The sequence below is a fragment of the Cryphonectria parasitica genome (genome assembly GCF_011745365.1).
Source record: "Cryphonectria parasitica EP155 unplaced genomic scaffold M406scaffold_8, whole genome shotgun sequence".
NCBI lineage: Eukaryota > Fungi > Ascomycota > Sordariomycetes > Diaporthales > Cryphonectriaceae > Cryphonectria > Cryphonectria parasitica.
Genome location: NW_024468916.1, coordinates 1,596,233 through 1,622,574, shown reverse-complemented (window position 1 = coordinate 1,622,574; position 26,342 = coordinate 1,596,233). Strand labels below are relative to the sequence as shown.

The 26,342-nt window shown below is 54.6% G+C and overlaps 9 protein-coding genes across 9 annotated transcripts; 3 read left to right on the top strand and 6 right to left on the bottom strand.

The window, feature by feature from the left end:
* Positions 1–557: 557 nt before the first annotated feature.
* Positions 558–2,236, top strand: M406DRAFT_347926 (putative MFS transporter; the record flags this gene model as incomplete). Its single annotated transcript, XM_040922342.1, has 3 exons — positions 558–672; positions 709–1,099; positions 1,159–2,236. The coding sequence occupies 3 exons, from the start codon at positions 558–560 to the stop codon at positions 2,117–2,119; spliced, it is 1,467 nt and encodes a 488-aa protein (XP_040772576.1). The 3' UTR covers positions 2,120–2,236.
* Positions 2,237–2,924: 688 nt separating this feature from the next.
* M406DRAFT_295266 (Actin/actin-like protein) lies at positions 2,925–4,541 on the bottom strand (the record flags this gene model as incomplete). Its single annotated transcript, XM_040919182.1, has 2 exons — positions 2,925–4,011; positions 4,109–4,541. 2 exons carry the CDS (start codon positions 4,539–4,541, stop codon positions 3,107–3,109), a joined length of 1,338 nt encoding a protein of 445 aa, XP_040772575.1. The 3' UTR covers positions 2,925–3,106.
* A 967-nt stretch (positions 4,542–5,508) lies between these two features.
* On the bottom strand, positions 5,509–5,936 carry M406DRAFT_57649 (uncharacterized protein). Its single transcript, XM_040924591.1, has 2 exons — positions 5,745–5,936; positions 5,509–5,660 (listed from the first exon to the last, which is right to left on the bottom strand). The coding sequence occupies exons 1-2, from the start codon at positions 5,907–5,909 to the stop codon at positions 5,562–5,564; spliced, it is 264 nt and encodes an 87-aa protein (XP_040772574.1). The 5' UTR covers positions 5,910–5,936; the 3' UTR covers positions 5,509–5,561.
* A 101-nt stretch (positions 5,937–6,037) lies between these two features.
* M406DRAFT_99855 (uncharacterized protein) lies at positions 6,038–8,616 on the bottom strand (the record flags this gene model as incomplete). The annotated part of the gene is made up of 2 exons (XM_040926477.1): positions 6,092–8,616; positions 6,038–6,057 (listed from the first exon to the last, which is right to left on the bottom strand). Exons 1-2 carry the CDS (start codon positions 8,388–8,390, stop codon positions 6,038–6,040), a joined length of 2,319 nt encoding a protein of 772 aa, XP_040772573.1. The 5' UTR covers positions 8,391–8,616.
* A 1,362-nt stretch (positions 8,617–9,978) lies between these two features.
* On the top strand, positions 9,979–11,690 carry M406DRAFT_265221 (uncharacterized protein; the record flags this gene model as incomplete). The annotated part of the gene is made up of 6 exons (XM_040917717.1): positions 9,979–10,328; positions 10,380–10,677; positions 10,789–10,971; positions 11,014–11,318; positions 11,436–11,490; positions 11,550–11,690. The coding sequence occupies 6 exons, from the start codon at positions 9,979–9,981 to the stop codon at positions 11,688–11,690; spliced, it is 1,332 nt and encodes a 443-aa protein (XP_040772572.1).
* Positions 11,691–12,021: 331 nt separating this feature from the next.
* On the bottom strand, positions 12,022–16,533 carry M406DRAFT_295262 (putative ABC multidrug transporter; the record flags this gene model as incomplete). The annotated part of the gene is made up of 2 exons (XM_040919181.1): positions 12,022–16,131; positions 16,231–16,533. The coding sequence occupies 2 exons, from the start codon at positions 16,531–16,533 to the stop codon at positions 12,022–12,024; spliced, it is 4,413 nt and encodes a 1,470-aa protein (XP_040772571.1).
* Positions 16,534–18,081: 1,548 nt separating this feature from the next.
* Positions 18,082–20,511, top strand: M406DRAFT_342359 (family 94 glycoside hydrolase; the record flags this gene model as incomplete). Its single annotated transcript, XM_040921765.1, has 1 exon — positions 18,082–20,511. One exon carries the CDS (start codon positions 18,082–18,084, stop codon positions 20,509–20,511), a length of 2,430 nt encoding a protein of 809 aa, XP_040772570.1.
* A 21-nt stretch (positions 20,512–20,532) lies between these two features.
* Positions 20,533–22,012, bottom strand: M406DRAFT_94894 (uncharacterized protein; the record flags this gene model as incomplete). The annotated part of the gene is made up of 4 exons (XM_040926286.1): positions 20,533–20,668; positions 20,736–20,852; positions 20,935–21,786; positions 21,872–22,012. The coding sequence occupies 4 exons, from the start codon at positions 22,010–22,012 to the stop codon at positions 20,639–20,641; spliced, it is 1,140 nt and encodes a 379-aa protein (XP_040772569.1). The 3' UTR covers positions 20,533–20,638.
* Positions 22,013–25,374: 3,362 nt separating this feature from the next.
* Positions 25,375–26,342, bottom strand: M406DRAFT_50590 (uncharacterized protein; the record flags this gene model as incomplete). Its single annotated transcript, XM_040924418.1, has 3 exons — positions 25,375–25,460; positions 25,518–26,228; positions 26,315–26,342. 3 exons carry the CDS (start codon positions 26,340–26,342, stop codon positions 25,375–25,377), a joined length of 825 nt encoding a protein of 274 aa, XP_040772568.1.

The following is a 26,342-nucleotide window of genomic DNA, read 5'->3' as shown; positions in this document are numbered from 1 at the left end:
TGTTATCCTTGTCTGGGTTGATATAATTTCTTCGTCACCAAGAGTTTGACTAAATCTTATCCAGAAGAAACTTCATCCTTATGTGTTCGTGTCTAGCAGCATCCTCAGCCTCGATACGGAACAACGCCACTAATCATCTCGCACTATTGACCTACCACATACAATTACAAAGCGCCTTGCTCCGAACACATGCATTTCAGCGCTGCATGGCTCGGAACCCCGCCCAAACGGCCCGGAGCGCGGAGGTTCAAGTACGCAGACCGAAGAAGACCCCGGCACCTATGCCCCATACGGAATGCGACCCCGTTAAGAATGGCGACATCAGTCGCCTAAATTTTCGTTCTGACCAAGCATTTCATTACCATCTCGGCCTTTCCATAGCGGCCGCTTACAAAAGTTTACTTTATGCTGAATCATCACGGTGAATTCGCTGGACAACAGTGTTATATGTCTTGGATATCAGAACCTGCACATCTTGTGTTTTTGTCTTGATACATTGCTCAGCTGTTGTATGCAAATTTGATACAGACTCAGGGCCCACACAGCAGCAGTCTATCATGGAGGTCAAAAGAGATGATGAAGCCCTCTCAGTGGCTGTTGCGAGACAGGTCGGCCAAAGTCACCGCCAGGGCTTTGGAACACCATCAACCTACTCTAGCGGCGACAACGCTGGTCTAGATGACAACGTCTTTGTTAGCAACGCGAAAGCAACGCTGGACAGTCGCATCGTCCGCAAAATTGATTTGCGCCTCTGTACTATCGCGGGGTTACTTTGCGCCCTTGATCTGATCGACTCTGGTATCATGTCCTCGGCATCGGCGACGTCTATGCCGGCAGACCTTGGTCTGACCGGGGATCGCTACTCGACGGCTATCTGGATTGTGATCTTGGCCCAGGTGCTTTTCAAGTTGCCGGCTACTATCATTATGCGATTCGTCGGCCCTCCCATCTTCTTCACGGTTACTACCGTTTTGTTCGGACTCATAACATTGTGTATGGGATATGTGACGGACTGGAGACAGATGATCGCTCTGAGATTCCTCATGGGCTTGGCCATGTCTGGTATCTACCCTGGCCTGGCATACCTCATATCAGCCTGGTACGTTTATCTTCCAAACCGTTGATAGTAACGAAGTTGCCCACTAATAAAATTCTCAGGTATACCCGCAAGGAACAACAGCTACGATTCGCCTATCTACAGTCAGGACAGGTCATCGTAGTCGCAACCGGCAGCATTGTTAACTATGGCCTGGATCTGCTGGACATGTCGCACGGCCTGCGAGGATGGCAATGGATGTTCATCGTCCAAGGGGCCATCACCATGTTCCTCGGGCTGTTGACCTTCCTATGGATACCTGGCTTTCCGGAGAAGGCCACCGAGACTCTCTGGTTTCTGACAAAAGACGAAGCAGACCAGGTGCTCACTGCCATCGACGAAGACCGCCAAGACGCCGGACCACCTGAGCCATTCAACTGGGCGGCTATACTGAGGCCTTTTCAGGACATCAAGCTCTATGCATTCAGTGTCCTCTTCTTCCTCCAGAACGTCGTCTCTACCGCCCTCTCGTACTTCATCCCCACCATCCTCAAGGGAATGGGCTTCACCTCCGCCGACTCGATCTTGCTCTACGCCCCGCCCTACTACTACTCTGTCGTCCCCGTGATCATCACCTCCGTGATTGCAGACCGCTTTGCGATCCGCGGGCCGATGATCGTCTTCAACGCCCTGTGCCTCATCGCAGGCATGTCGATGCTCGGGTTTCCCAGCAACGTGGCGGTGCGCTATGTCGGCGTGATGTTGGCGACAGGCGCTTATGTTTCCAACTGGGCTGCGATGAACGCCTGGCAGATGAACAACGTGACGGGCCAGTGGAAGCGGGCCACTGTCGCTGCGGCCGTGAGCGGGTGCAATGCGCTGGGCGGGATCGCGGGGTCGTATATTTTCAAGTCTTCTGAAGCGCCCTGGTATCCGACGGCGATATGGATCAGTATTGGAAGCCATATACTGATCATCGCTGTCGTGGCGGCGTGTGGGTGGTTGTTCTGGAAGGCGAATAGACGGGCGCGGAATGGAAAGGAAGTCATTGAGGGTGTCGAAGGCTTCAATTACATATATTGAGATCTCAGCGTTTCATTCTTCGGTTGGTTAGTAGAATTTAGACATCTAGAATTTCCCTAAGATACCTTTTCGATAGATCTTTAGAGCGAGCTTCAAAAATCAGTATTTGATACTTTGCACGAAACCAGAATTGGATCTTCCTGTTGCAATTTGTCTACGTAGAAGCGCCGGCTCTTCCTGAGTCACAATGATGGGACCCTGGTGCTCATCACAGCACTCCGATAGGACAAGTTATTGTTGAGCACGTCCATCAAGTACTTGATAACAATAGTGAACCAAAAGACATGCTATGATAATGTTCAATTTCTTGTTCCAAAAAAGAAGGAAAAAGCAAATAAAATACAAGTTCAAACCTTTTATTTCACGGAGTACATTGGGAAAATTGACCGATGATAGGTATAATCAGCTAACAGTCCGAAGAAGAAAAGAAAAGACTATTTGGCATAGTATCTTCTTCATGCATGCCGAAGTCGGATCAAGATATTTTTTACATCTTCGTGACGAATGAGGACAATTGGAAGACTTCAAGTTCAATAGAGATAAAATAACACCCAGTGCAAGTCCTTCACATTTTATCATCGAGCTGCTGGGCTGCCATTTTGGGGCAGGTGTCTGTAGGAGAGCAGCTCGCTGGACAGCGGCTTTCCTTTTCCTCGGGGGGCGTACCAGTCCAGCCGCTCCAGGTGGATGTTGATGGTCTTGGCATCCCTAGACATCCATGTCCAGATCACCAAAGCTCACAGTCGAAACCTGTCGTGAATTTGCGCACGACAAAGCTGCTTCTCATGAAGCTGCTGCCAGAGTTGGGAAGACTGTATGACGTATACTTGGAAGTTCTTGAACAGATAATACGTGGAATCCTTTAGACTTTATAGGGGTATCTCAAAATCACACGGCCATTCTTATCAAAGTAAACGTTCAGGTCGTGATATCGTCCGTGACCTGCCACCTCATCGTTCCTGGGGAGGGGGCCTTCAACATGCCTCCTCAGTCTGGGCCCAAGCCCGCAGCAAACTTCTTCGCCACCCACGCGGCGCCATTTTCCTCATACTCCTGTTTCGTGACCGCAAGCCTCTCCACATGCTCGTGCCTTGCAAAATTGGCCGCACCACGCCACGTGGCACAGATGGAGTTGGCGGGTCTGGCGACTCTGACGGTGCACTCGTCTGGCACGCGGGCGACAATCTCCCGCTGAAGGCGCTGGATGAAGCCGTCGAACTGGGTATTCCCGCCGACCACGAGGATGTTGGCCAGGAGGCCCGGCCAGAGCCCCACCGGCAGGGCCTGCAGGACCTGGTAAACCAGGTCGGCGAGGCCAGGGGTTGGCATGCCGATGTCGGTGGGGTTGAAAAGGATCTCGGGAATGGCGAAGCGCTCGTTGCGGAGGGTCAGGATATCCTCGTTGGAGGCGGCTGCGGCGAGCTTGCGCTGCTTGGCGGTGGATGTGGCGTCGAAGTCGCGAACGATGCCGGAGGAGCGGGCGTGAAAGTCTGGAAGGACGTAGTCTTTTGCTATGCCCGCTCCTGTCAGGTATGGCTCCCTCCTCTCGCCGCGCGTGCCCTTCCAGGTCTTATCCAGGTCGCCCTTGAAGTCGAGCGACACGTAGCATGTCTTCTCCTTGATCTCGTTGACTATGTATGTGTCGTTCCGCATGTCGTAGTGTCGCAGGGAGAGAAGTCGCGTGAGGTAGTTGGTGAGCAGCTTGCCGCCGACCTCGAGCCTGCGGATGGCCGACTGCAGCGGTCGGCCCTGGAAAATGGGTGTGATGGTGGTGAAGGAGTAACCCGAGTCGATCAGGAGCATCAACTCGACAGGCAGCTGGGCAGAGGAGGTATCATGCCCAGGGGTGCGAAATGTGGTCTGAATATCCTCGTACGCGTTGAATGTGGGTGCTAAGCAGGCAGTCAGCAACATAGTCTCAAGGCCATGTCCTCCCTTCGTTTTGGGGTGTCAAAGGTGGTCCAGAAAGGCTCGTCCCTCACTACTTACCTATCCCCCTGTAGTAGCTCGCGAAGCCAAACTCCTCAAACACTATCTGGTCACAGTTCGCCTGCAGTGCCGGCAGGGCATTGGGCTGCTCTGTCAGAACCAGCCTCGAGTCGGCGGGGTCACAAGCCTGCGGCGCATCCTTGGCAAAGAACTCATGGTCCCAAATTTCCTTCTGCGCCTCCCAATTGACGATGTAGCCCTTCTCAACGGGCCGCCTGAAGGAGATCTCGCCAAAATCCTTGCACTTGTCTAGCCCTGAGGCGACGTAGGTCTTCCTAGCACGGTCTCGCGCGATGCAGTTGGGTATCACGCGGGGTTCGTCGACGGTGTCGTCTGTCACGAAGCCAGCCTTGATGGTATGTGCGCCGTTGTCGAGGACAAGGGTGCGGGAGGGCCGTGGCGGGGGCACGGGCTTGGAGCGCCTGGGTGCCATGTTGTGGGTGGGTAGGAGAGAGCTTTGCGTGGGTGGCCAGAGGATGCGATTGATGTGAAGGCTCAGGGCGCAGTCGAGATCGTCGCCAAGGTCGTCGCCATGGTGTTGGAGCAGTTGTTGGTCGCGGGAGAATTTTCAAAGGTGCTAGTCCTTCCCCACGGTACGTCACTACGGCACGATGGCACCCACTACTCAAAGCATGCTCCAGGGACTAGGGTGTCTTCTAGTAGCCTATAGCCCCTGTCGTTCAGGGTCGTTACCGCTACAGATCCTGGTTGGTAGTTACAGAGGATACCCCGCAATGACCTGTGCATCCCCAAAACACATTCCCATCTCATCTCCCCATTTTCGACCGCATTCAGCATCTTCATAGTACTGACCTAGCTATACTACCACAGTCTTTGGATGATATTCATCGAGATTGCTTTTGAATTTTCAACCTTTGGCTCCATAAAGGCTCTTCTCGAACGCGTTGGCCCCAAGAGGCAGCCACTGGGCCAAGGAAAACCTCCCGCCCAAATCCTAAAAGCACTGCAAGCATCACTCAATTGCTTCGCCTCCTATGTAACCTAGATCTAGGAAACAAGGCGCGCCGGCCCCCCTCGTCTCTAAAGTAGCCCATAAATTCAGAGATAGCAGCCAAGATCACCTAATTAACGCTGGATGACGCTGGTGAAGGCAAATCAAGCGGTCCCAGCGCAATCTCACATGGGATCTATCCCGGTGTCTCGATGAGCCCATCCATTCAGCTACGTTTGTTAGAACCTTTAGGACGGGGTTTCACGCATCGTCCGTTATGTATACATCGTCGTGCCATGACGCTTAGATCCCGCCAAATAGGGTCAGAATCTCTGAGCCGTTTCCGGAACGTTTCATAGTAGGATGAATGGCGGCACCCGACATAGATAGCAGCCTCTGCTTCGTCCCATTCTCCTCTCGAATGGCTTTTCTAGGTTTGCTCTGCTAAACATACAAGACCATACACTGGAAACGAAAAATAAACTATCACCACAAGACGCCTTACGACCGATACAGAAAGAAAGGACCAGTATGCCTCCAGCCGGCTGTGGATGTACAAACTGCACTTGCCAGAATTGCGGCACGAATTGCTCCTGCTGCGTACGTTTAAACTAGGCCTTGCCATGTCGTTCCTCTTTCCTATTTCTAGACCCGAGGAAAGCTAACTGATGATGTGGCCAACAGAAGGACAAGCACTAAAGCAAGGCTGAAGTACAAGCGATATCTCTGTACAGAATGACGATGTTGACGAGGGAGGATGCGTGTGTGTAAATGAGTGGGTGGGGTTGTGGTCTTTGCGGACTTTTCGTGAAATGAAAGTGCAAAATACTTTCGAGCTGAGGTAGTCATTCCTTCGCTCGAATGCAGATGAAAGCCATGATGGTTACAATATAGATTGTCATCAATCCCAAATTCTCTGACTACTACTTCTTGAGTTTCGTCTTTGTCTATATCTCTATCAACTACGGCCCTGGGTATCACCTTGATCTATTTCCAACTTCGATGCTAGTAGATTCCTTACATTAGCATACCCTTTATAGGGGCCCAGTTCTTCAACCATTCCCGCGCCTTGTCGAGATTCGGCCCTTCAGACTCAGCAGCAGCAACGCACCACTCTAGCTCCCAGAGGCCCTCAGAGGCGAGCACGTCCGCCACCATCCGCCGCTTCTGCCCTCCCTCGTCCACGCAAAAGAACATGGGTTTACTCTTATCGTCCACCTCCGCCACAAGTGGTTTCACCTCGGCCATCAGCCCTGCCGTGCCGCCCGTCACGGCCCTGGCCCCGAGACCGACATTCTTCCGTCCCGTCTTGCACCACTCGTTGGCACACCAGCTCTTCCCACATCCTGACATCAGCTGCGTGAGGTAGCGCCGCTCGATCCTCCGCCGCATAGCCATGCCCTCGGGGTCGTGCATGGAAGCGTACAGAGGCGAGAAGCAGATGGAGCAGAGACCGAGGTCGTTCCCGGGGCCCTGACCCATGCGCAGTCCTGCGCCTATCTGGCCTCGCGGCCCAACACCATACAGGGTTCGTCCGCAGAGCTTGTCGCGGCAGATCTGTGGTGCCTCGCGGTATTTCTTGTCGAGCTCGTGATTCGCCATGTGCGCTGGCATGTCCCGGAGCCTGATGATCTTGCCGCAGAGGTGGCAGTCTGTTGTACGGGTACCGTCCACCCGCTCGTGGGGCGTAAGACCTGTGATAGCTGTCTCGGCCTCCGACGCAGGGTCGGCAGGGTCGCCTTCCTGCGGCACTTCCAGGTGACAGAACTGGCAGAGGATGAGTTTTGATGGGCACACGGTTGTGCGATGCCGTGCCAGGAGAGGGAGAGAGGGAAATGTCTGCTCTGGCCCGCAGCTAGGACAAGCGTGTGGTGTGTGGAATATCGCGTCATGCTTGGCTTTGCTCACAGCACTGCTACCGAATCCATCACCAAAGTCGCAGTGCCAGTGATTCTGCCATTCCAAAGAGCGTTTCTGGAACACGTTCTTGCAGTGTGGGCATACCACATTATTGCGCAAACAAAAGTTCTCGTGCAGCATCATGGTGCGCTTTGGTATCCACTGGAGGCAGTTCTTGCACCGCTCTTCATCTGCTGGATGTTCCACCGCATCGTCTGGACTACCTGCTACATCATGATCCGAAGCAGCTCTCGCGCGTAATATAAAAGGCCGTGGTCGTGCCGTAGGCGGAGTACCCTCCGCTGGGGAGTACCCGTGGACCGATATCCACAGACCATCTGCACCGTCCAACTCCGCATTCCGCGCAGAGAGCACAATCTCCTTGCTCCCCTGCAACGGGGTGGACAGCTCGCCAAAGACATGTTCGGAGTCCCGGGGTGGAACACGAGAACGGGCAGAATGAGGACTGACAAAGAGATCGATCTCGTCACCGTCCTGGATACCGCTCAGTTCGATCACTAGGTCCCGGCTCTTGTCCCACGAGTCGAGCTCGTAGTCAACGTATTCTCCATCCAGCACCTGACCCTGCAATGGCTTCCATATATCGATTGGGCCACCGGCCGAGCTTCCATCGGCAGTTCCTGGCGCCCTCTGCGCCTTGGCCATGATCTGCCGCACTGTCTCGCGTGCCTGCTCCTCATTCAGGGCTTCGATGTCGACCTGTAAGTCTGTGTCCACGACACAGATACCATCGCCCTCGGGTTCGAACTTGTCTACCAGGAACTGGAAGGTCTCGCCCTTGACACCGCGAACCGACAGCACCGCATCCTTGGTCAAAGTGGTAAATGCGCCGCGCATGTGCCGTTCCAAGAGCGCCTTCCAGTCGTCTGGGTTGTACCCAGCCTCCAGCGGCCGTAGTCTGACATATGTTCCTTTCGGTAATGTCTTTGCCTCTACTCGTATTTGTGGCTGATCTGCAGACCCGTTGAATCCAGTCGACTCCAGGGTCTGCTGCTGCTCAGTATGGCCATCACCTGAGCGGACGACGCCCTCTTTGATGTCCAGAGCCTCGATGAGATACGGACTCAGTGCAACATCCCCCTCCTCGGCAGAAAATTCACGTATGCCTGCGTAGACCATGTTCCCATTGATAGGATTGACTAGTCGGAACATGAGAGGATTCGGCAGCTGGCCGACAAATCCGGCCAAGGAATCGGAGTATTCAGGTCTAGCAGAGCGTATATATGGGTTCGAAGGATCGTAGGCAGAACCAAGGTTGGTCGTCTGCTTGGCAGACTCCGAAAGGAGGTTCTCGAGGGCTGTCTGTGGCAGGCGGATCTTGTCGCCCTCGAGACCTCTGGCAGCCCGGTCGGAAGAAGGAACAACGCTGTAAGAGGCCGACCACCTCAGAGATATTGGTTGATCCGCCATGATATATGTTATGCGGAGGAATGAGGCGGGGCAAATGCCCAACTGTTGTTAATCGGTTGCGGTGGGCGTGTGGGTGGGCGATGAGGAGGTCGAGGAGGCAGCAGGTCTGCGCTGTACCCTGTAATATCAAAGCAGTGTCATGATAAATTCAACATGTTCAGAAACCTCTGGAGTGCTCATCCATTCATGAGTGGTGACCAGTTGTTTACAATCTCAGGTGTTGGTGGCAAGGCTTGAATTGCTCAGTCAGCTTTCGTCGATGGGATGGAAACTACCCTAATTCTGTGAAGTTCCATGTGAAGCAGTGGAACAGCGCAGCAGCGCAGGCGGCCAAGAGCAGTCGTCATCGCTCTTTTCTTGGCTCTTGCAGGCGCTGTGTCAGTGGCCGGCAGGCATTACGCGGGGAGATGGAACGCTACTCCCGCAGGCCCGTGGTCGGCTTGTAAGGCTTGGCGAGAGCCCTAAGTTTCAGCAGCCGTTGAAACCCTTCAGGCCTATCTATCCTCGCGTTTGTAAAACCGGGCCACCCGCCAATCCACTTGGCACTTCAGAAATCAGAAGAAAAAAACAAGCACATGCCTCACGCCGTGTTGCACTGCATCAACCCTTTTGTCATTTTAACCACTCACTTGCTGCATTACTATCGCTGATGGGCGATGATACGGTGTACGGCCCGCCAATCCCACATTTCTTCTGCCTTTTGCCGTGCTTCTTACTATTCTTGGCGAGAACACTTCACTCTGCATGGAGTCAAATTTGATCAATAATCCAAGCGCGGTCCAATAACATCGACAGCATTCACGTTCACCTGTTGGTCATGCGAGCTGTGGCTGGCCTCACACAAGGATTACTCCGCAGTATTAATCAATCCGAGAGGCCCGGGCCACCCCACGCCATGTCTATTGCAGAAGCAGTCTTCTCAGCAGATGCAACGCCAGAGGAGGCACAACATTATCAAAAAGGTGTCCGAGATCTGCGGTTGATGAGGCGGTCAAAAAACATCTCATGGTGCACTCTTTTGACAGAAGGAAACAGAGCCCTCACTGCTCAGAAGGTGATGGACAAGACTGACAAAAATAAATGGCACCAAGTCAAAGTGATACGACCAACAAGAGGCAAACTGTTGATCTAGGCGCGCAAGGCTACTGCTACTGTAAACTGTGTATGGAGTTTCGTGGGTCTCACCGAGGTGACATCCCGCCTGTGTCAATACCCTAGCGTCCGTGTCCTCAACTTTATCGAGCCTTTCTAGTGGAGGGGTTCGGAACGCGAGGGTCCTCCTAGAGCTCTGAATATGGCAACAAAACGACTACTATGATAGATACGACACAGCATATCCACCCCTGTCCATAACAGCGGCAGCCTACTTGATCACTGGTGGTCACACTGCACCTTCCCGTCCTTGGCTTTCCACTATAAAGTTCCAATGGCCCTCAGCCTCTTTCTTTCTTCCATGAGATATCCTTCAGGCTCCTCACCACTTCTCTGTTTTTCCCTTGCTTGAGCCAAAACTTACTAATCTGACGGAAACTTCTTGAACCCTGTTGAAAAAAACCCTCCGAAGCTGGGGCTTCCGAGGCTGGCGATCATGATCCTGAGCCTTGAGCAACATGGTGGCGACGGACATGTTCTGCCAGGCGAGGTGAGGATCGAGACAGCTGCTGTTCTCTCTATACTCTCAAACGCCCTCGTACTGTCCCACGTTGTTGACTACTTGCCCATCGCCGACACGCTGAATCTCGCGGCGACTTCCAAGACCCTCCAAGGCCTGGTGTGCCAGACACCACACGTGGTGCGCCGTCTCGACCTCGGCCCGATCAAGTCCCTCCACGTCGAGTCTCAAGAGCGTCAGCACGTCGACGTGAGAGAGATATCAGAGAGAAATGTTGACTTACAAGTTTACGAGGCCGTTCCGAAGCCCGAGTATGTCATGCGCAGGTCTGCCCTTTTCCTCTTCTCCAGCGATGCATGCTGATCCTACTTATATAGAAACAGCCCCTGTGCGCCGTTGAGGGATGCTTTCAATGCACTGCGCGGCCGTGACTTATTGCGCCATGTCTCCACGCTTGTTCTTGACGGCCTGCCCGTGACGGTGGGCCTGGTACACGACATCGTGTTTAACTCTTCTATTCCTATGCGCATCTTATCCTTGCGCCGGGTCAAAAATCTTGATGAGAAAAAGCTCTGCACGATGCTCCGGGCGCTGATTAGTTCTAGCAGACCTGCAAATACGCTACAGCTGCAGGGACTGTACATCTTGGGTGGGAAGAAAACAAAGCTATTGCCAGTCAACATGAGAACACATGAGAACACCGAGAGTGATGTCCTGTCCACTTGGCGACAGCCAGACCAGGAAGTCCCTGCGGCTCTGCGCCGCGGCACTGAAGTTGATACTGAGATTGATGATACTCACGCGTGGTACGCCAGGGAAGGAGTCACCACTCTATCACGCCCAATCGAAGGTGAATGGGCTTCGACCATGCTGGCCTGTGCAGGAGTCATCTCTTTTGACGCGGTCCTATGTCGAGGCCCAGCGCACCCCAACTCGCCTGCGTACGGGACGATCAACATGGCCGCCAACGTTCCCGCTTGGCCAACGCTCACACCTGAGCAGTCGCGGGAGCCTACCGTCGCAGTGCATTCTATGAGTGGCTGTGCAAACTGTGGCTCTGCACCCGAAGGCTGGACCGTCTGGGGCGACTTCGCTGGCGCTGGCGCTGATGACGAGACATGTCGTTTCCCCTTGCTCGCGCCGCTGCCAGTACATTCCTCCAGCATCAGAGCGGCTAAGTGTCCAGATGGTGCGCAGACAGCATCCTCACAGGAGGGCTTTGGGGGTGACACGCAGCCAAAACGCTTTATCGCCCGGTGCGCCCGGTGCGCCCAAAATCGATGCTGCCAGACCTGCGGCAGGTGGTGGTGCGAGAAGTGCTACACTCTGGCGCCTAAGAGTCCTGCCACAACTAAGAACCTCAATAAAAACGAGGTACGAGACGGTCCCTGTATCGTGTGCAACTCTGTTACACGGAAACCTGCTGACACAAGCCTTTTCCTTTCTCAGGTCCACCTAAATCGCGATTGTTGGGAATGTGGCATTCAGGTACGACCTCACTGTTAACAACTTCTTGCTCACGTTGGAGTCTGACGCTTCCCTGACAGTGCCATTCCTGCATCAGAGCGAGAGAGCGGACCTGCGCGGTCTGTAATCTTGGCTATTGTGGTCTTCACATTGCTGGAGATGTGCAGGGTAGGTGTGACTGTAAGTGGTCCGATGCCCTCCGTCCTCATCCCGTCCGCTAATTGTCTCCAGGGTGCTCTTCAAATAGTCGTCGGCGGACTAGCTTCGTGATGTATGGCTGGCGCCATGGATGACTGAACGACAAGCGGAATGACCCTAATGATTCGGAGTATGGTACCTACGAAGTGACGAATGGCGCTGGAAAATTTGATCGCAGATACGCACAACGCCCGTACCTTGCTCAAGGGTGAGAGATCAATCGGGCGGTAATCAACGTGAATCTTTGCTCTCTTATCTCACCTTGTCCCTTGGACAACACTGGGATTTACGGTCTTGAATGTCCCCTGAATGCAGCTCCTCATTTGTGCACGCTCATCACTGACTATATGTTCCTCATGGCTCTTCAGCCGACAGCTCGGGGGGGCCATCCTTGATCACCCGCCCATCAGCCATCACAAGAACTCGATCAAAACCCGCCACAGACTCAAGGCTATGCGTCACGGCCACCAGTGTGTAGCCCTTGAAGATGGTCTCGATCACCCTCATGATAGCCTTCTCCGTCTTCTTGTCTACGTTGGCTGTGATCTCATCGAGCAGTACTACGCCACCGAGGCTACCATTCTTGTTGCGGAGTCGTGCACGCAGGACAGCAACAGCCAGACTGAACAGCTGCCTCTGGCCCTGACTCAGCATCTCCCTGCCAATCTTTGCGTGAATTCCTCCAGCAGCCTCAACGGTTTCGAGCAGGCCGACATCTGCCAAAGCTGCCAGGCAGTCCTCCTCTGTACCTTGTGAGTACGGGTCCAGAGCATGTTTGAATGTCTCACCGGCCGCTAACGTCGAAACCATGTCCTGCGGTACGGCTATGATTCTCTGGCGGAGGGTGTCTCTGTGGATACGGCGGAGTGGCAGGCCGTCGATACTGATGTTGTTCTCTGTCTCAGGAGTCGGGTCGAGCAGGCGCAGCAGCAAGAGGATCAGCGAGGACTTTCCGCTGCCTGTCCTCCCCACAATTGCGACCTTCTCGCCAGCAGAGAACCTTAGCGACACCTCCCTCAGCGCCAGACTAACATCCTCCGCATCATCTCTGTAGCCTTTCGCCGCATACGAGGCATCCACTCGCTCAATCACGATCTGGCCTCTGGCCGGCCACGCTTGGTCGGGTCTCAGGTCCTCCCCAGCACGCTCCTCTTCCTCCTTCCCTGCCTTCTCGCCAAAGTCCTTCAACCGCTTCACGGCGCCCAGGCTCATTTCCAGCTGCACCCAGCACTGCACGACAGTGTTGAGCCAGTCGCCAAACGACATGAGCGCCACCAGCCCCGCGCCCACGAGCCCCCCGCTGCGCCCTTGTGTTGCCGCCAGCACTGTAAAGGCCACCGCGACAGCCGCGACCACCAGCTTCATCACAAGGCCGAGCCATATGCCCATAGCCTGCCGGAGGTACAACGGCCTCAGCGCGTCGTCTAGGCGCTGGCGGTTCTGCGCCGCACACGCCGCGACCCAGCCCATCGCGCGGATCGAAACAATACCACGCACAGCGTCCGCGAACTGGGCGTACAGGGGTGACTTGTTCTCGAGCTCCAGAAGGCGCAGTTGGCGCGAGGTGTGCAGGTAGAACCTGGTGACAGCACCAAGTGCAACGGCAGCGAAAGGATAGGCGAGCAGGATCGGCGGCGTACCGATGGTGATGACGACGGCCTGGCCGAGGAGCAGGCATGCGACTACGAAGGTGTTCATAACCAGGGTCGGAAGGGCGGTGTCTACGAGGTTCATGTCCTGTGAGAAGTAGTTCACAATCACTCCGGCGTCGGTGTTTGTGAGGTAACGTAGCGGGGCGTGCATCAGCGCGGTGACGGCGCGGCGGTGGAGCACAGAGCCTGAGGTCCTAACCATGCCGACGAGAGTGATGGCGACATATGCACATAGGCTTGTCAATGCCAGGCTGTTGATGGCGGCGTAGATGCCGAGATAGAAGGCGTTGATGCGGCTGAGCGGGCTGGGGATGGCGAAGGTGTTCTCGGCCCATGTCTTGAGCCATACTGCGCCTGCGTTTGCAAAGAAGCCGAACAACAGACCTGTGATGATGGCGGCGATGATCAGGGGCGTTCCGAAGGCCGAGAAGTAGTGGATGTAGATGTCTGCTCCGTTCAGCGCTCGAGAGGAGTCCTTGCCGCGATCGTCCTTGACCTCGTGGCTCTCAGCGGCGGGGGCCTTGTCCTCGTCCTCCTGTTTTTCTTCGTCCTCTCCTAATTTCATCGTCACCTGTCGGTCATGGAGCACCTCCTCGGGGCCACCTTGATGGAGTACCTTGCCATCTGTGCTCAGGGCGATCACACGCTGGGCCAGGGACAGATACCGGATGGAGTGCGTGGCCCAGACGATGGTAGCTCGTCTGCGTGTGAGGAAGCCGCCCGGCCGCAACAGGCGTCTCACGATCTCATCCGCAGTCTGCCTGTCTAGACCTACGGTGAAATCATCCAAGATATAGCTGTCCGTGTTCAAATAAAGAGCGCGCGCGAGGGCTACCCTTTGCTTCTGACCGCCGCTCAGAGTGGCGCCTCCGCTGCCGATCTCAGTCGCGTCTCCCTTTGGTAAGTTTCGAAAGTCAGCCTTGAGAAGGACAGCGTCTACTACTTGGTCGTATAGGAGGCCATCAAAGGCGTCGAACCCAATGATATTGGACCTGATGGTTCCGTTTACGAGGAAGGCTGTCTGGTCACAGTATCCAACCCGCCGGCGCTGCTGGTGGAACATGACGGTGCCTTGTGTAAACGTCGCTTCGCCTAGGAGCGTTTTGCACAAGGTCGACTTTCCAGACGCCACTGGCCCCGTGATGATGGTGATTTGGGATTTAGGAATGGTCAGGTTCAAGTCACGAAGCTGCCACTTATCCTGCATCCAGCCCACCCTCAGCTTGTCGAGCGTGATCGCAGCACCATCTGACCCGCCGTCAAGAACCGACGACGGCGACGACGTTCCCTCAAACAACCGGTAGTCTGTGCGCTGCTCTCTGTCCAGGAACTCCTGAATACGGTTCAGGCTTGTGAACGCAGTCATCATAAACGGTACCCTCTGGAACAGCTGGCTCAGGGGCGCAGTGATCAGCCGCAGATACGACAAGCTCGCAAAAATCTGCGCCATGTCCAGGCGCCGCCCAGCAGCCAGCACAAACGTAGCCACAGGGACCAGAAACTCCGGCGAAAAGGCGTTGACGATGGAAAATACCGTGATCATGCGGTAGGAGGTGCCAGCATCAATCTCCTGCTCCCTCGCGCCCTGCAGTGAAGTCGCCGCGGCCTCGGTCAAACCTGCGATCTTGAGGGGCTTCATGCTCGACACCACCGCGCTCGTCAGCGTCACCCTGCCCTCGGTGTGCGATGTCCACGTGGCGATCCTCCGCCCGGCGAGACTGCTGATCCAGGTCATCAGGAGCGCACAGATCACGACACCGCCGATGGGGGCCAGGAAGGCAGGGCCGAGCTGCTGCTGGAGCAGCCAAGCTGCAATGGTCACCTCGATCGTGTTGGCCCAGATCTCGTGGAACGACCGCAGGCCCTCGTCGATGCGCTCTATGTCTGTGCTCATGAGGGTCAAGACTGCCGCGTCCAGGTGGGCGGACTGGAGGCTGGTGGACTTTTGGAAGACGGCGGTTGCGAGCGCGCTGCGGATCTTGGTGAAGGCGCGGTTGTTGAGGTAGTTGAAGGATGTGACCGACAGAGCGATGCCGCCGTATATGCAGATGCTAGCCAGGATCAGGACGGGCTTGGTGGTGGTGTTGTCGTCGTCGGCGCCGGCGCCAAGGGCGACTGAAGAGGGACCGTTCTGCAGGTAGCGGACAAGTCTCTGGATGAAGAAGGGTTGACAAATGGAGAAGACGAGCAAAGCAGCACGGCTCGGCACAGGAACGAGGAGAGAATACCAGAAGGACCTGACTAGTTTGGTCAGCAGCCATCGCCGCGATGCAGAGCCCTTGTCGCCCTGCCATCTTTTGCTGAAGTTTCTAGACACATCAGCCGCCGAGAGCTGGGTGTGGAGAGGATACAGGTCCTCCGTATCGAGGATCTTTCGGTTGCCTAGGCGGATCAGAGGATTGAGCCACGATACCAGCGCCAGTGAGTAGAGGCCGCTTGTCTCTTCGGGGCTGATCTCTTGCGGCTCTTCCGTGTGCGAGTATTTCTTTGGCACAACCTCCAAACTCGCAATAACTATTGTGAAGACGAGGCTGATGGTGAATAAGAGGGTGTAAGCATCGCTACCAAACACCAGCCAGGCTGTTCGCGCCCGAATGATTCCTAGGCATAGCGACAGGGCGAGGTATGCGTTGAGCAAGAGTGACGTTCTCGGCTGCCTTGTGTGCTCATAATATGACAGAATACTCATGGGGCCAATAGTCAGGATGGACAGTGCGGCAGATGCGACCTTCCAGTGGTAGAAAGGACCGTGGAGCCTCAGACTTGTGAAAAGAATAACCACATGGACAATGCCCAGTGCAAAGATTATAGCCTGCGTTCTAATTAGATACAGGCTCGTCACTTTACTGCAGAGAAGGCAAAAAGAAAGGAAAGAAAGAAAAGAAGAAGGAAGAAGGAAAGGTTATCTTACTTGCTTGCTGGCGTTGAGGGCGGATCTCTTGACGGTATCCTCCGATTGCTTCTTTCTCATGGACATTATTCGAAAGAACGCAAAGACAACAGATAGAGACGACGGAACAATAGCTAGAATGCTCTCTTCAAATAACAATGTAAAGTCGAGTCCCCTTGAGCAATCATGAACCCATGGGCCGAAGCTCCAATCGTCGAAGCATGTCGCTGCGTCGGATTCGTTGTGCAGCGTGATGCCCAGAGCGGCAAGAGGGTGCTGGGATGACTTGACCAAGTTACCGTCTGGCAATGCCCAGTTATCCATGGTGAATTGATGCTGTAATTATCTTGTTGTGATTTTAGGCAATTGGCATCTGGGAAGAGCGTCCAAGTGGAAGGGGGGTATGATATCGTCCAGCCCATGATATACTAATTTACGGAGGAGACGCGTGTGTTTGTGGTGCCTATCATTGTTGTATCTAGTCAATTGCGTGAAGGATTGGTAAGATTGGCCTCTGATCTAGAGTAGATTGCACGATGATGTGAGCGTCAGAGTGAATTGCTATGCGCAACGTGGTGATTACCAGGCACCACGATGGCGCGTCTTGCCGGCGAGCTGGATTGGGCAGTCCAAAAGCGGTTCGTCGGCATAACTACTTACTACTCCTTACTGCCCGGGTTCAAGGTTCCGGTGGATTTCAGGGGGAGCTGCTTTGAATCAGTACGCCAGCAGAAAATACAGCTTGGCAATTATTAAACTTTACTATAAGCCTCGCTCGTCTCATGAAAGGTGTTGCCTTTGAGGAACATGCGGCTCCGCCAAGGCCAAATCCTTCGGGGGGAATACCGTAATTATTCTAAGCAGCTAAACAGCAGGCACTTACATTAGGACTGGTTGGCTAGTTTTGCTCTTTTTCTTGCCTCATCCCAGCTTTTCCTCTGAGATATTTCTCTCCTTGACTTGCCGATCCGATCAATCAATTTGAATTTACACTTGTAAAAGTTTGAGTACACTGGCCATAAGCTCAGTAAAAGCAATAGGTGGTTAACGAACTCATATGTTATTTGATGCATGGTTTTTTTCTTCTTTCATCCCTCCTTTTCTCCCTACTTCTTGTTGCAGCCTTGCCAAATCAAGGGATGTCGCAATAGACCAAAATGACAATGTAATAAGTAGTGGCCTTCCTTGAAAGTATCTTCAACTCATCCTCAATATGGAAACACAGTAGTTTATGAGAAGCCCATTTTCACCACACGAGCATCTGTAACTTCAGATTGACAGCCTCCTTGCATAGGACCTTCGTGGCCAGGCACCTGATTACCAGTGACTTCGTAACAAAGACCATCATGTCTCCAGCACCATTGTGGTCTCCTCATATTGAAGGTAAAGTTCGGTGTTATAAAAGCCATCAGCCGGGTCTACAATTTTCACACTAAATTGTGTCATAATTGTACATAGTGGGGACAAGTTCTTCTCGATCGAGAATCATGTTATCTGAGTACTTAGTTTACATTGAAAGATTCCGAAGTTTTGCCTGGCCCCCGTCTCCTCCTGCACTGTTTGAATTAAGGCTAAATCCTCCGACAGGGACTGCTCTTCCAGAAAGTCCTATAATCGGCCTTTACACCACCGAAAAATAAAGTCTCGTCTGGCTTACACGGGAAGATCTGCCGTTAGTCCCTGCGCATGTGCAACAGACCTATAGGTATTACTGCTTTGTAAATTTATATATTCCAGACTGGAAAGTGTCGACTGCTTCCAGAATTCTTCATACTCCTTTCCTTTTCTATCATGGATCTTCAAGACCAAACACTCATTCACGTCACGCAAAACCCCTGTTCATGATCACACACCACCGGTTCCGCCAGGATAATGCCCTCACCAGACGAACCTGCCACCCATCGTCTCCTTGGTCCGACCGAGAATGGAGACCGCTATGAGCTCACCAGCCCAACCGCCCTCCCCAAGGCCGGCGGCTTTCTTTGGAATAAGACGATGATGATCCACCTCACCTGCCGCGGCCACGCCACCGCGCAGTTCATGCAGCCCGAGCCGGCCAAGTACTCGCACGCGCCCAACATCGAGGCCAGGACATTCATGCAGCCGGAGCAGAACTATTATGCCCATCACCCAGGCCGCTTCGTGTACGTCAAGGACGAGGAGACGGGGTTGGTGTTTTCTGCGCCCCATGAGCCTGTGCGGGCCACGTCGGAGCGGTTTGTGTTTTCTGTGGGGAAGAGCGATGTCTCCTGGACGGTCGAGGGGCTGGAGGGGGTGAGGGTGGAGATGGTCTTGACACTGCCGACGCATGATGTGGTTGAATTGTGGACTGTGAGGGTTACAAATACTTCGTCGGCGTCATCGTCGTCGCCCTCTCGTAAGAGGAAGATCAGTGTCTACCCTTACTTCACGGTCGGGTATATGTCGTGGATGAACCAGGGCGCAGAGTATAGAGAGGACTTGGTTGGGATCGTTGCGAGCAGCGTGACGCCGTATCAAAAGGCAGAGGACTACCCCAAAAACAAGACCCTCAAGGACAAGACCTATTTTCTCTGCAGCGTCCCACCGACCTCGTGGGAAGCCCGGCAGGAGGCTTTCGAAGGAGAAGGCGGCCTCCATGCGCCATCGGCAATCACCGAAGCCTCAGAGTTGCAGAGAAGCGACGCACGGTACGAGACACCTGCAGCGGCTGTCCAGTACCGTCTCGACCTTGCGCCCGGTCAGATCCAGACATACCATTTCCTATTCGGCCCCGCCCTAGACGACGCCGAGATCCAGGCCGTGAGGAACAAGTACCTTTCCGAGGAGGGCTTCTCGGCAGCCTCCAGTGCGTTCCAGGCCTACATCCGCGAGGGCGCAGGCTGTCTCAGCATCCACACGCCGGACCCCCACCTCGACGACTTTGTCAACAACTGGCTCCCTCGACAGGTGTTTTACCACGGCGACGTGAACCGCCTGACGACGGACCCGCAGACGCGCAACTATCTCCAGGACAATATGGGCATGGCGTACATCAACCCGCCCGTAGCCCGCAGGGCCATCGTGACAGCCCTATCGCAGCAGGAGAAAACAGGCGCCATGCCGGACGGCATCCTGCTCCTCCCTGGCGCGGAGCTCAAATACATCAACCAGGTCCCGCATACGGACCACTGTGTCTGGCTGCCGGTCGCCCTCGAGGTGTACCTAAATGAGACGGCCGACTTCGACCTGCTTGGAGAGAGCATCACAGATGTACATGGCAACACCCTGACCGTGCTGGAGCGCATGTGCCGCGCCATGGACTGGCTGCTCTCGGACAATGCTCGAGACCACCGCGGCCTAAGTTACATTGCCCAGGGTGACTGGTGCGACCCGATGAACATGGTCGGGCTCAAGGGGAAAGGCGTGTCTGGCTGGCTGACTGTGGCAACGGGGTACGCTGTAAAGCTCTGGGCGGATCTCTGCTCACAAGTTGGCAGATCAGACCTGGCTGAGAGATACAGAGAAGGGGTCAAAGAGGTGAATCAGGCTGCCAACAAGTACCTCTGGGACGGAGAGTGGTTCGCACGTGGCATCACGGACGACGGCGTGTCATTTGGTGTCAAGGACGACGCAGAAGGGAGGATCTGGCTGAACCCACAGGCCTGGTCAATCCTGGGAGGTGCTGCTGCTGCGCATGAAACGCAGATCGACAAGATGCTGTCGCGCGTGGACGAGATGCTGGGAACGCCATACGGCGTGCTGATGTTCTGGCCTCCGTTCAGCGGGATGCGGGACGACATTGGACGGGTGACACAGAAGTTCCCCGGCCAGGGCGAGAATGGCGCCGTGTATAATCATGCTACGGCGTTTTATATCCACGCTCTGTACAGCATCGGCCAAGCGGATCGCGCGTATCAGCTGCTTAGGCAGATGCTGCCTGGGCCGGGCCAGGAGGACTATATGCGTAGGGGACAGCTCCCTGTGTATATTCCGAATTACTATCGAGGTGGTTGGAAAGAGATTCCAGACAGGGCTGGACGTTCCAGTCAGCTGTTCAATACCGGGACCGTGTCGTGGGTGTATAGGAGCTTCATCGAGGGTCTCTGCGGCCTTCGTGGTGATGCCAAAGGGTTACGTGTGGAGCCACAGCTGCCGACAGGTTGGGAAAGTATGAGGGCGGTACGGACGTTCCGTGAGGCTTACTTCCACGTGAACATCCGCCGCGGTAATGTGAAGACTGTCGAGGTTGTGTTGGATGGTGAAAGGTTGCCCGAAGCCTATATTAGCAACGTCCAAGCTGGAAAGGAGTACCAGGTGTTGGTCACAGTACCACACAAGTAGAGCGCCTGCTGTGGACAAGATGACGGGATCATGCCAGAAGCATTGACAATTTTATTTCTTCCTTTCTACCTCTTCTCTGTACCAAGATGCAAACAAAAGATTTAAGGTTCGGAAACATAGATGGGGCTTAGTCCCACTTGAGAATCGGTTTGATTACCTGGGCAATTTCGTCAGTCATGCTTCCGAGACAGATGGTATTGGTTGAGAGTTGTTTGTTTTTGTACCTTTCCCTCGTGCATATCCTGCAAGGCCTCTTTAAAATCTTTGATCGAGTAGACTTTGCAGATCTTATCTATTGGAAACCTGCCGTTCTGATGAAGCTTGATAAGTTCTGGAAGAAACTGTAATCAGAAGGAAGGATGTCAGCATGCAAAAGTAGCCGGGCTTTGTAAGAAATTGGTCTGTGTAGAAGGGATCTCAAACCTCAGTTGGCGTCGACTGCCCTTCTATGACGGACCGAAACGTCTTGTTATCCATAAAGAATGGGAGGGCATCAATAGTGAGTTTGCAACCAGGTGGAGGCACGCCCACAGAGACAGCCGTCCCACCGTAGCCAATGCAGTCCAGAACAGCCTGGAGAGCACGAGGGTTCCCGCTGCAGTCGATAGCCACATCTGGGCCACCGCCCGTAATCTCCTTGAGCCGCGAGACAAGACCGTCCCCCTCCTTGGCGGCGTTGACGGTATGGGTAGCGCCGAACTCGGTCGCCAGTGCCAGCTTGCTGTCGACGACATCCACAGCGACCAGCTGCCTCACTTCCAGGTGCGCAGCAGCCATCAGGGCTGCGAGGCCCACGCTCCCCAGGCCGAAGATGACCACGCACGCGCTCTTGCTTGGCTTCACGGCACTCAGGATGGTGCCAGCGCCAGTCTGGAAGGCACATCCTAGTGGTGCATAACAAGGCAACATGTCTGGCACGGGACACTTGACGACGCTGAAGCCTTCGACGACCGACAGGCGCGCAAAGGAGGAGTGGCCAAAGAATTGACCGCGGACCGCCGTACCGTCATCTCGGAGCCTAGCAGGCGTGCTCCCGTCTTGAAGCCTCACGGCCTTGAAGTTAAGGCTGGCGTGCAGTATGCAGAACGTGGGGCGTCCCTCAAGGCATGCCGTGCACTTCTGGCAGGTGGTCCAAGACAGGAGGACCTGGTCGCCCACCTGGAGGGACTTATCCTTGAAATCCGCCCCGATGGCCCTGACGATGCCCGCTCCTTCGTGGCCAAGGACAACAGGATACTCTGGGATGGGCAGCTGGCCACTCTGTACAACAAGATCCTAGTTTTCACTACAATCAGTTTTCTTCTCAGTGTGAGAGCAAGAGAGAGAGGGGGGTTGGTATACTGATACGCCAACTACTCACTGTGTGGCAAATCCCTGAATACTTCATCTCGACCAATACCTCATTTCCCCTGACCTCGTCCAGGATGATGGGCACAAGCTTGAAGTCATCTCCAGGAGCAGCCACAACCAAGGCCTCAGTCTCAATATTTGTAGGGGACATCTTTGTGTGATGTATGCAGTCTCTTTGGTGGTAATCTGCTGAGACGGAAAGAAGGTAACATTAAATACTCGAGTCTTGTTCTCTTGGCAATCTCCCAGACACCTTGGGCTTGGGGAAAGATGAGGAGGGGGAGGAAGGTAAGGCCTAGGCCGGGCCAGTGTGAAGTTCAAAGTGCCAAATATGTATGTTGGGATGGATATTGGCACATGACCTCGTAAGGATCCCTCCCCGCATATTGACTTGCGTACTTTACCCATTAAGGGTCCATATGCGGGGTCATAGATGAACTGTGATAGCCATCTTGGAATCTCAAAAGTTTGTTCCTGAGCCAAGGACTGGGAGCAGCACCAACAGGTCACGAGGACACACTGATATACCAGTACTTTTAGGTTCACTTAGTCGCTCGGTAAGGCATTCGGCTTTCCCCATCCACTGTCTTTTGACAAGGTAGTTTCGTGGGGTTGACTTGGGGCCGAAAATGGACCCTCTAGTGTGTGTCGAATGTTGTTCATAATGCTAGCCATCATAGGATGAAAAGAAGACAGAAAGCCTTGTTGTCAGGCTTGGGGATGAATAGGCTGTGGTGGTAGGAAAAGCTTAGGGAGAATGGATGAATCATCAGGGTTGCATAGTGTGTTCTCAGTACTGAATACAATCATGGCAGCCAACGGATCATGCTGACTAAATGCCTCGGAGTGTCACTGCTTCCCTTTACTGTGTAACCCCATTTTTTTCTCGACAAACCCGGAGCCAACACGGTTCTCACCCCTCCTTCCTAACAAATTAGCTTGGACTTTTTGTCTTTTCTTGCGACAAAGTGCAGCTTGAGTATTGACACATTTTCTCTTCCCTTCCACACATATGAATACCCCTACACATATATATCAGATTTAAACCTCTCCACGCGATTTTCTTATCTTGATCAAGAAACACACTTTGCAGTCCATCCATTCCATTATTCATTCAGTCTCTGACCCCTCTTCACAAGCAAAAGCAACGGCAACAGCAACCATGGATGACCAGTTCGGTGGACGCACTGATGATGACCTCTTCGCTGATGAGTTCGAGCCGGTCGAGGATCAATATGGAGGAGCACCACCACCAGCTGAACCAGCATCTGCTCCTGCTCCAGTTCCGGCAGCAGCAGCACCAGCTGCAGTCCCAGCTCCATCCACCACCACCACCACCACCTCCTCCTCCTCCCCTCAACCTCCTGCGCCCGAGATGCAACAGCCCCCAAACATCCAAACTGCCAATGCTCCTCCTCCTACCAGCTCAGTGACCTCTCCAAAGGGTGCCCCCAAGGGTCTCCTACAGTCCCGACATGCCACCCAGGCGCCACCTCCCTCCACACCTCGTGCTCCTCGGAACCACAAGCCCAATCACACACACAACAACAATGCCAACAACAATAACAGCAGCAGCAACAACAACAGTAACGATGTGGATTCGACCAGCACCCCCAAGCCATCGAGCCCCGCGTCTCATCCCGCCAAAGCAGACCACAATCCCAATAACAACACTGAGCGCCGCCGCCACGGATCCAAGCCAGGCTCCGACGCGCGCATGTCCTCGGGCTCCAACCCCAGGACCAAACCCACCGAAGACGAGCTTGCCGAGAAGATGAGGAAGATGACGGTCCTGAATGCCGAGCGTGCCGCCAAGTTCAAGCAGCAGGAGCAGGACAGGCAGTCTCACGAGATCGCCGTCGAGAAGGCTACCGAGGACGCCAAGAAGCGCCGCGCCGAGGAGGCCGAGCGCAGGAAGCGTGAAGCTGTGGATCGCAGGCAGATGGACGACGAGCGCGAGCGGAATCGGGAGCGCAAGCTCAAGGCCATGGAGGCCAAGGCTGGTGGCTCGTGGGACGAGGGCAAGGAGGAGCGAGCCGTCGAGGAGGAGAAGAGGAGGGGCGGATACAACTTCCGCGGCGCAAACGGAGGCGTCCGCAGCTCAGCGCCAAATCGGGGCGGTGGTCTGTCTGGCAGTAGATTTGCTGCGACTGATGATACAGACTTCATGACCAGCGGTCGGGGAGGACGTGGCAGGGAGAGGGGCGGAAGGGGGCGTGGTGGTCGTGGAGGAGGAGGAGGAGGGCGTGGAGGCTTCAGCGCCAGAGAGGACGACTTCGACGCGTCGCCACAGCAAGCTGGACCTCCTCCGGCCGGACGATCAAAGGAACCCGTCTTGAAGACTGAGGACTTCCCAGCACTGCCCGGCTCGTCGGCCCCGAAGGAAAAGAAGACTGAGAACACTATCAAGGCAGATCTCGCATCTCCGCTCTCCCCTCTGGGCAAGTGGGACGAGGAGATGGAATCTCAGGACGAAAAGAACGCCGCGGCTCAGTCCTAGATTGACCACAGGCAACGCGATTTCTCATGATAGCGGCGCTTAACATCATTTCAAAGGAACCAGCATGGTCATGCGAGGCTTGAAAAAGCGAGCAAAGAAGAAAGAGAGAGCGAAAGAAAGATAAGGATGAAGAAAGAAAGAAGGGGGGGGGAAATTAAGGGCGGAGGGCAATAATCACTTGGCAAAGTTAGGCGGTATGGTTGTTAGGCATCTGTGGGCTTGGATTCTTTTGTCTACTTTCACGATTGGATGAACCAGGATACCAGAGATACACACACATATATACGGCGTCATCATCGCATATCAGTAATTGTTGGTAGCGGTCTAGTAAGATTTGCGTATCTACCAACAGACACACTATATACCAAGAGTGAAACGTGGACAACGTTAATTGACTCAAATGGTGAGGATGTAAAATTCCATAGGCTGTGCCACTTACTCTACTTTCCAATCGTGACGCTAAGAAACCTAGCATTGTGTCACACAAGTAACTTCATGATTTATAGCAGCCTTTCGACGCGCCTTTCTGTGGTATCAATAAAAGATAGATGGGACGGTCGTGTCTACGCTTCCCCCAAAATCAGAACGCCTAGTACGCCTCAAATGCCCCATTGCCGACCCAATTTTCAACCGTCCTTGCGATATACCATCGCCTTTTGTTTTTGCAATCTCCTCTTGTCCTTGCGTCAAAGCTTGCTCAGGGCAGACAGGGCAGACGGCTGGCTATTTTCAGGTCATTCCAGCCTCTCGGCAAACTGCCATATCCCGCGTCTGACCGTCGGTGGACTCTTGTCTGTATCATGGTCCATGGTCGGGCAGGGTGGCAAATTAGGCGTCAGCCAGACTGCGACTTATTTTGACGCCATCGTGAGGTTTGAGGTGGGTGACGAGGTTTGCAGGTGTCGGGAAGAAGTGTTCAGTATGTGTGCAACCTCCAGAGCTCAAAAGGAGACCGATAGCAAGTGGTCGTACACCCCGAGCTCAACCAGAAACCACAGTCAAGTGACTGAGATCTACCAGCCGCCACGGAACCGGCCACGACCTCCTCTGTACCCTCCACCGCCACGGGGGCCCCTTGGTCCACGACCCCAATCACCGCCTCCAGGACCGGTAGGTACACCACCCATTTCCACATCGTCACCACCAGAACCACCACCACCCATAGGACCACCGCCGCCCATCATCGATCCTCTTGATCGGCCCCTCATTTCCTTGGGGAAGGACTCATAGGTCTTGCGCATCTGTGCATAGCCGAGGTGCATCTTCCCGTAGAAGTGATCCGCCAGCCTTCTGTCGTTATCAAGCCGCGACAGGTACGCGCCGCACACGTCGCAGACCTGCAGCTTCTGGTGGCCGCTGGGCCCGCTGGTGTCGCTCAGCGCCTTGAGCTCCTTCTCCCGCTCGACCTTCTGCTGCATGGCCTGGCGCACGCGGAAGAACTCGTCGTAGGCGCGGCCGACCTCGCCCAGCTCGCCCAGGACCTCGACCTCGAGCAGGCCGTTGCTGATGCTGGCCGCCAGGTCGCCGATGGCCTTGAGCAGCACGTTGGTCTGGCGGATCTCGTCGGGCGTCTTCTCCAGCCGGCGCTGGGCGACGTCGATGCGTCGGTTGCACTCCTCAATATACTTTTGCAGGTCGCGCATGTAGTCGTACTCGAAGCCGTGGCGCCGCCGCTCCGCCTCGGGGAGGGCCTCGTACTCGGCCTTGAGCGCCTCGGAGTGGATCTTGGCGCAGGGGCCCAGGTCCTGCTTGGTGTTGGTGAAGAGGTCGTGCGGGCACGTGCCTGCGATGTAGGACCGGCAGGCTTTTGGGTCGGTGAGGGAGATCTGAGAGGACCGCGCTGCTATACCACCGCCCATGAGCTGCTCTGGAGAAGGAGATCAATGTCAGTGTCCTGCTGCGCATGTAACTCTCAGAGGTTATTTTTTTGGGTGGGAAGGGGGGGGGGGCTACCAAGCAGTTTTCTTTGCTCTGCCGCCAT

Excerpts from the sequence above, each read along its gene's own strand:
- M406DRAFT_57649 (XM_040924591.1), bottom strand. The coding sequence starts at position 5,909 with ATGACTACCTCAGCTCGAAAGTATTTTGCACTTTCATTTCACGAAAAG. Across the intron at positions 5,661-5,744 it reads TTGCTTTAGTGCTTGTCCTT|GCAGCAGGAGCAATTCGTGC; the intron begins CTGTTGGCCACA and ends GTTTAAACGTAC.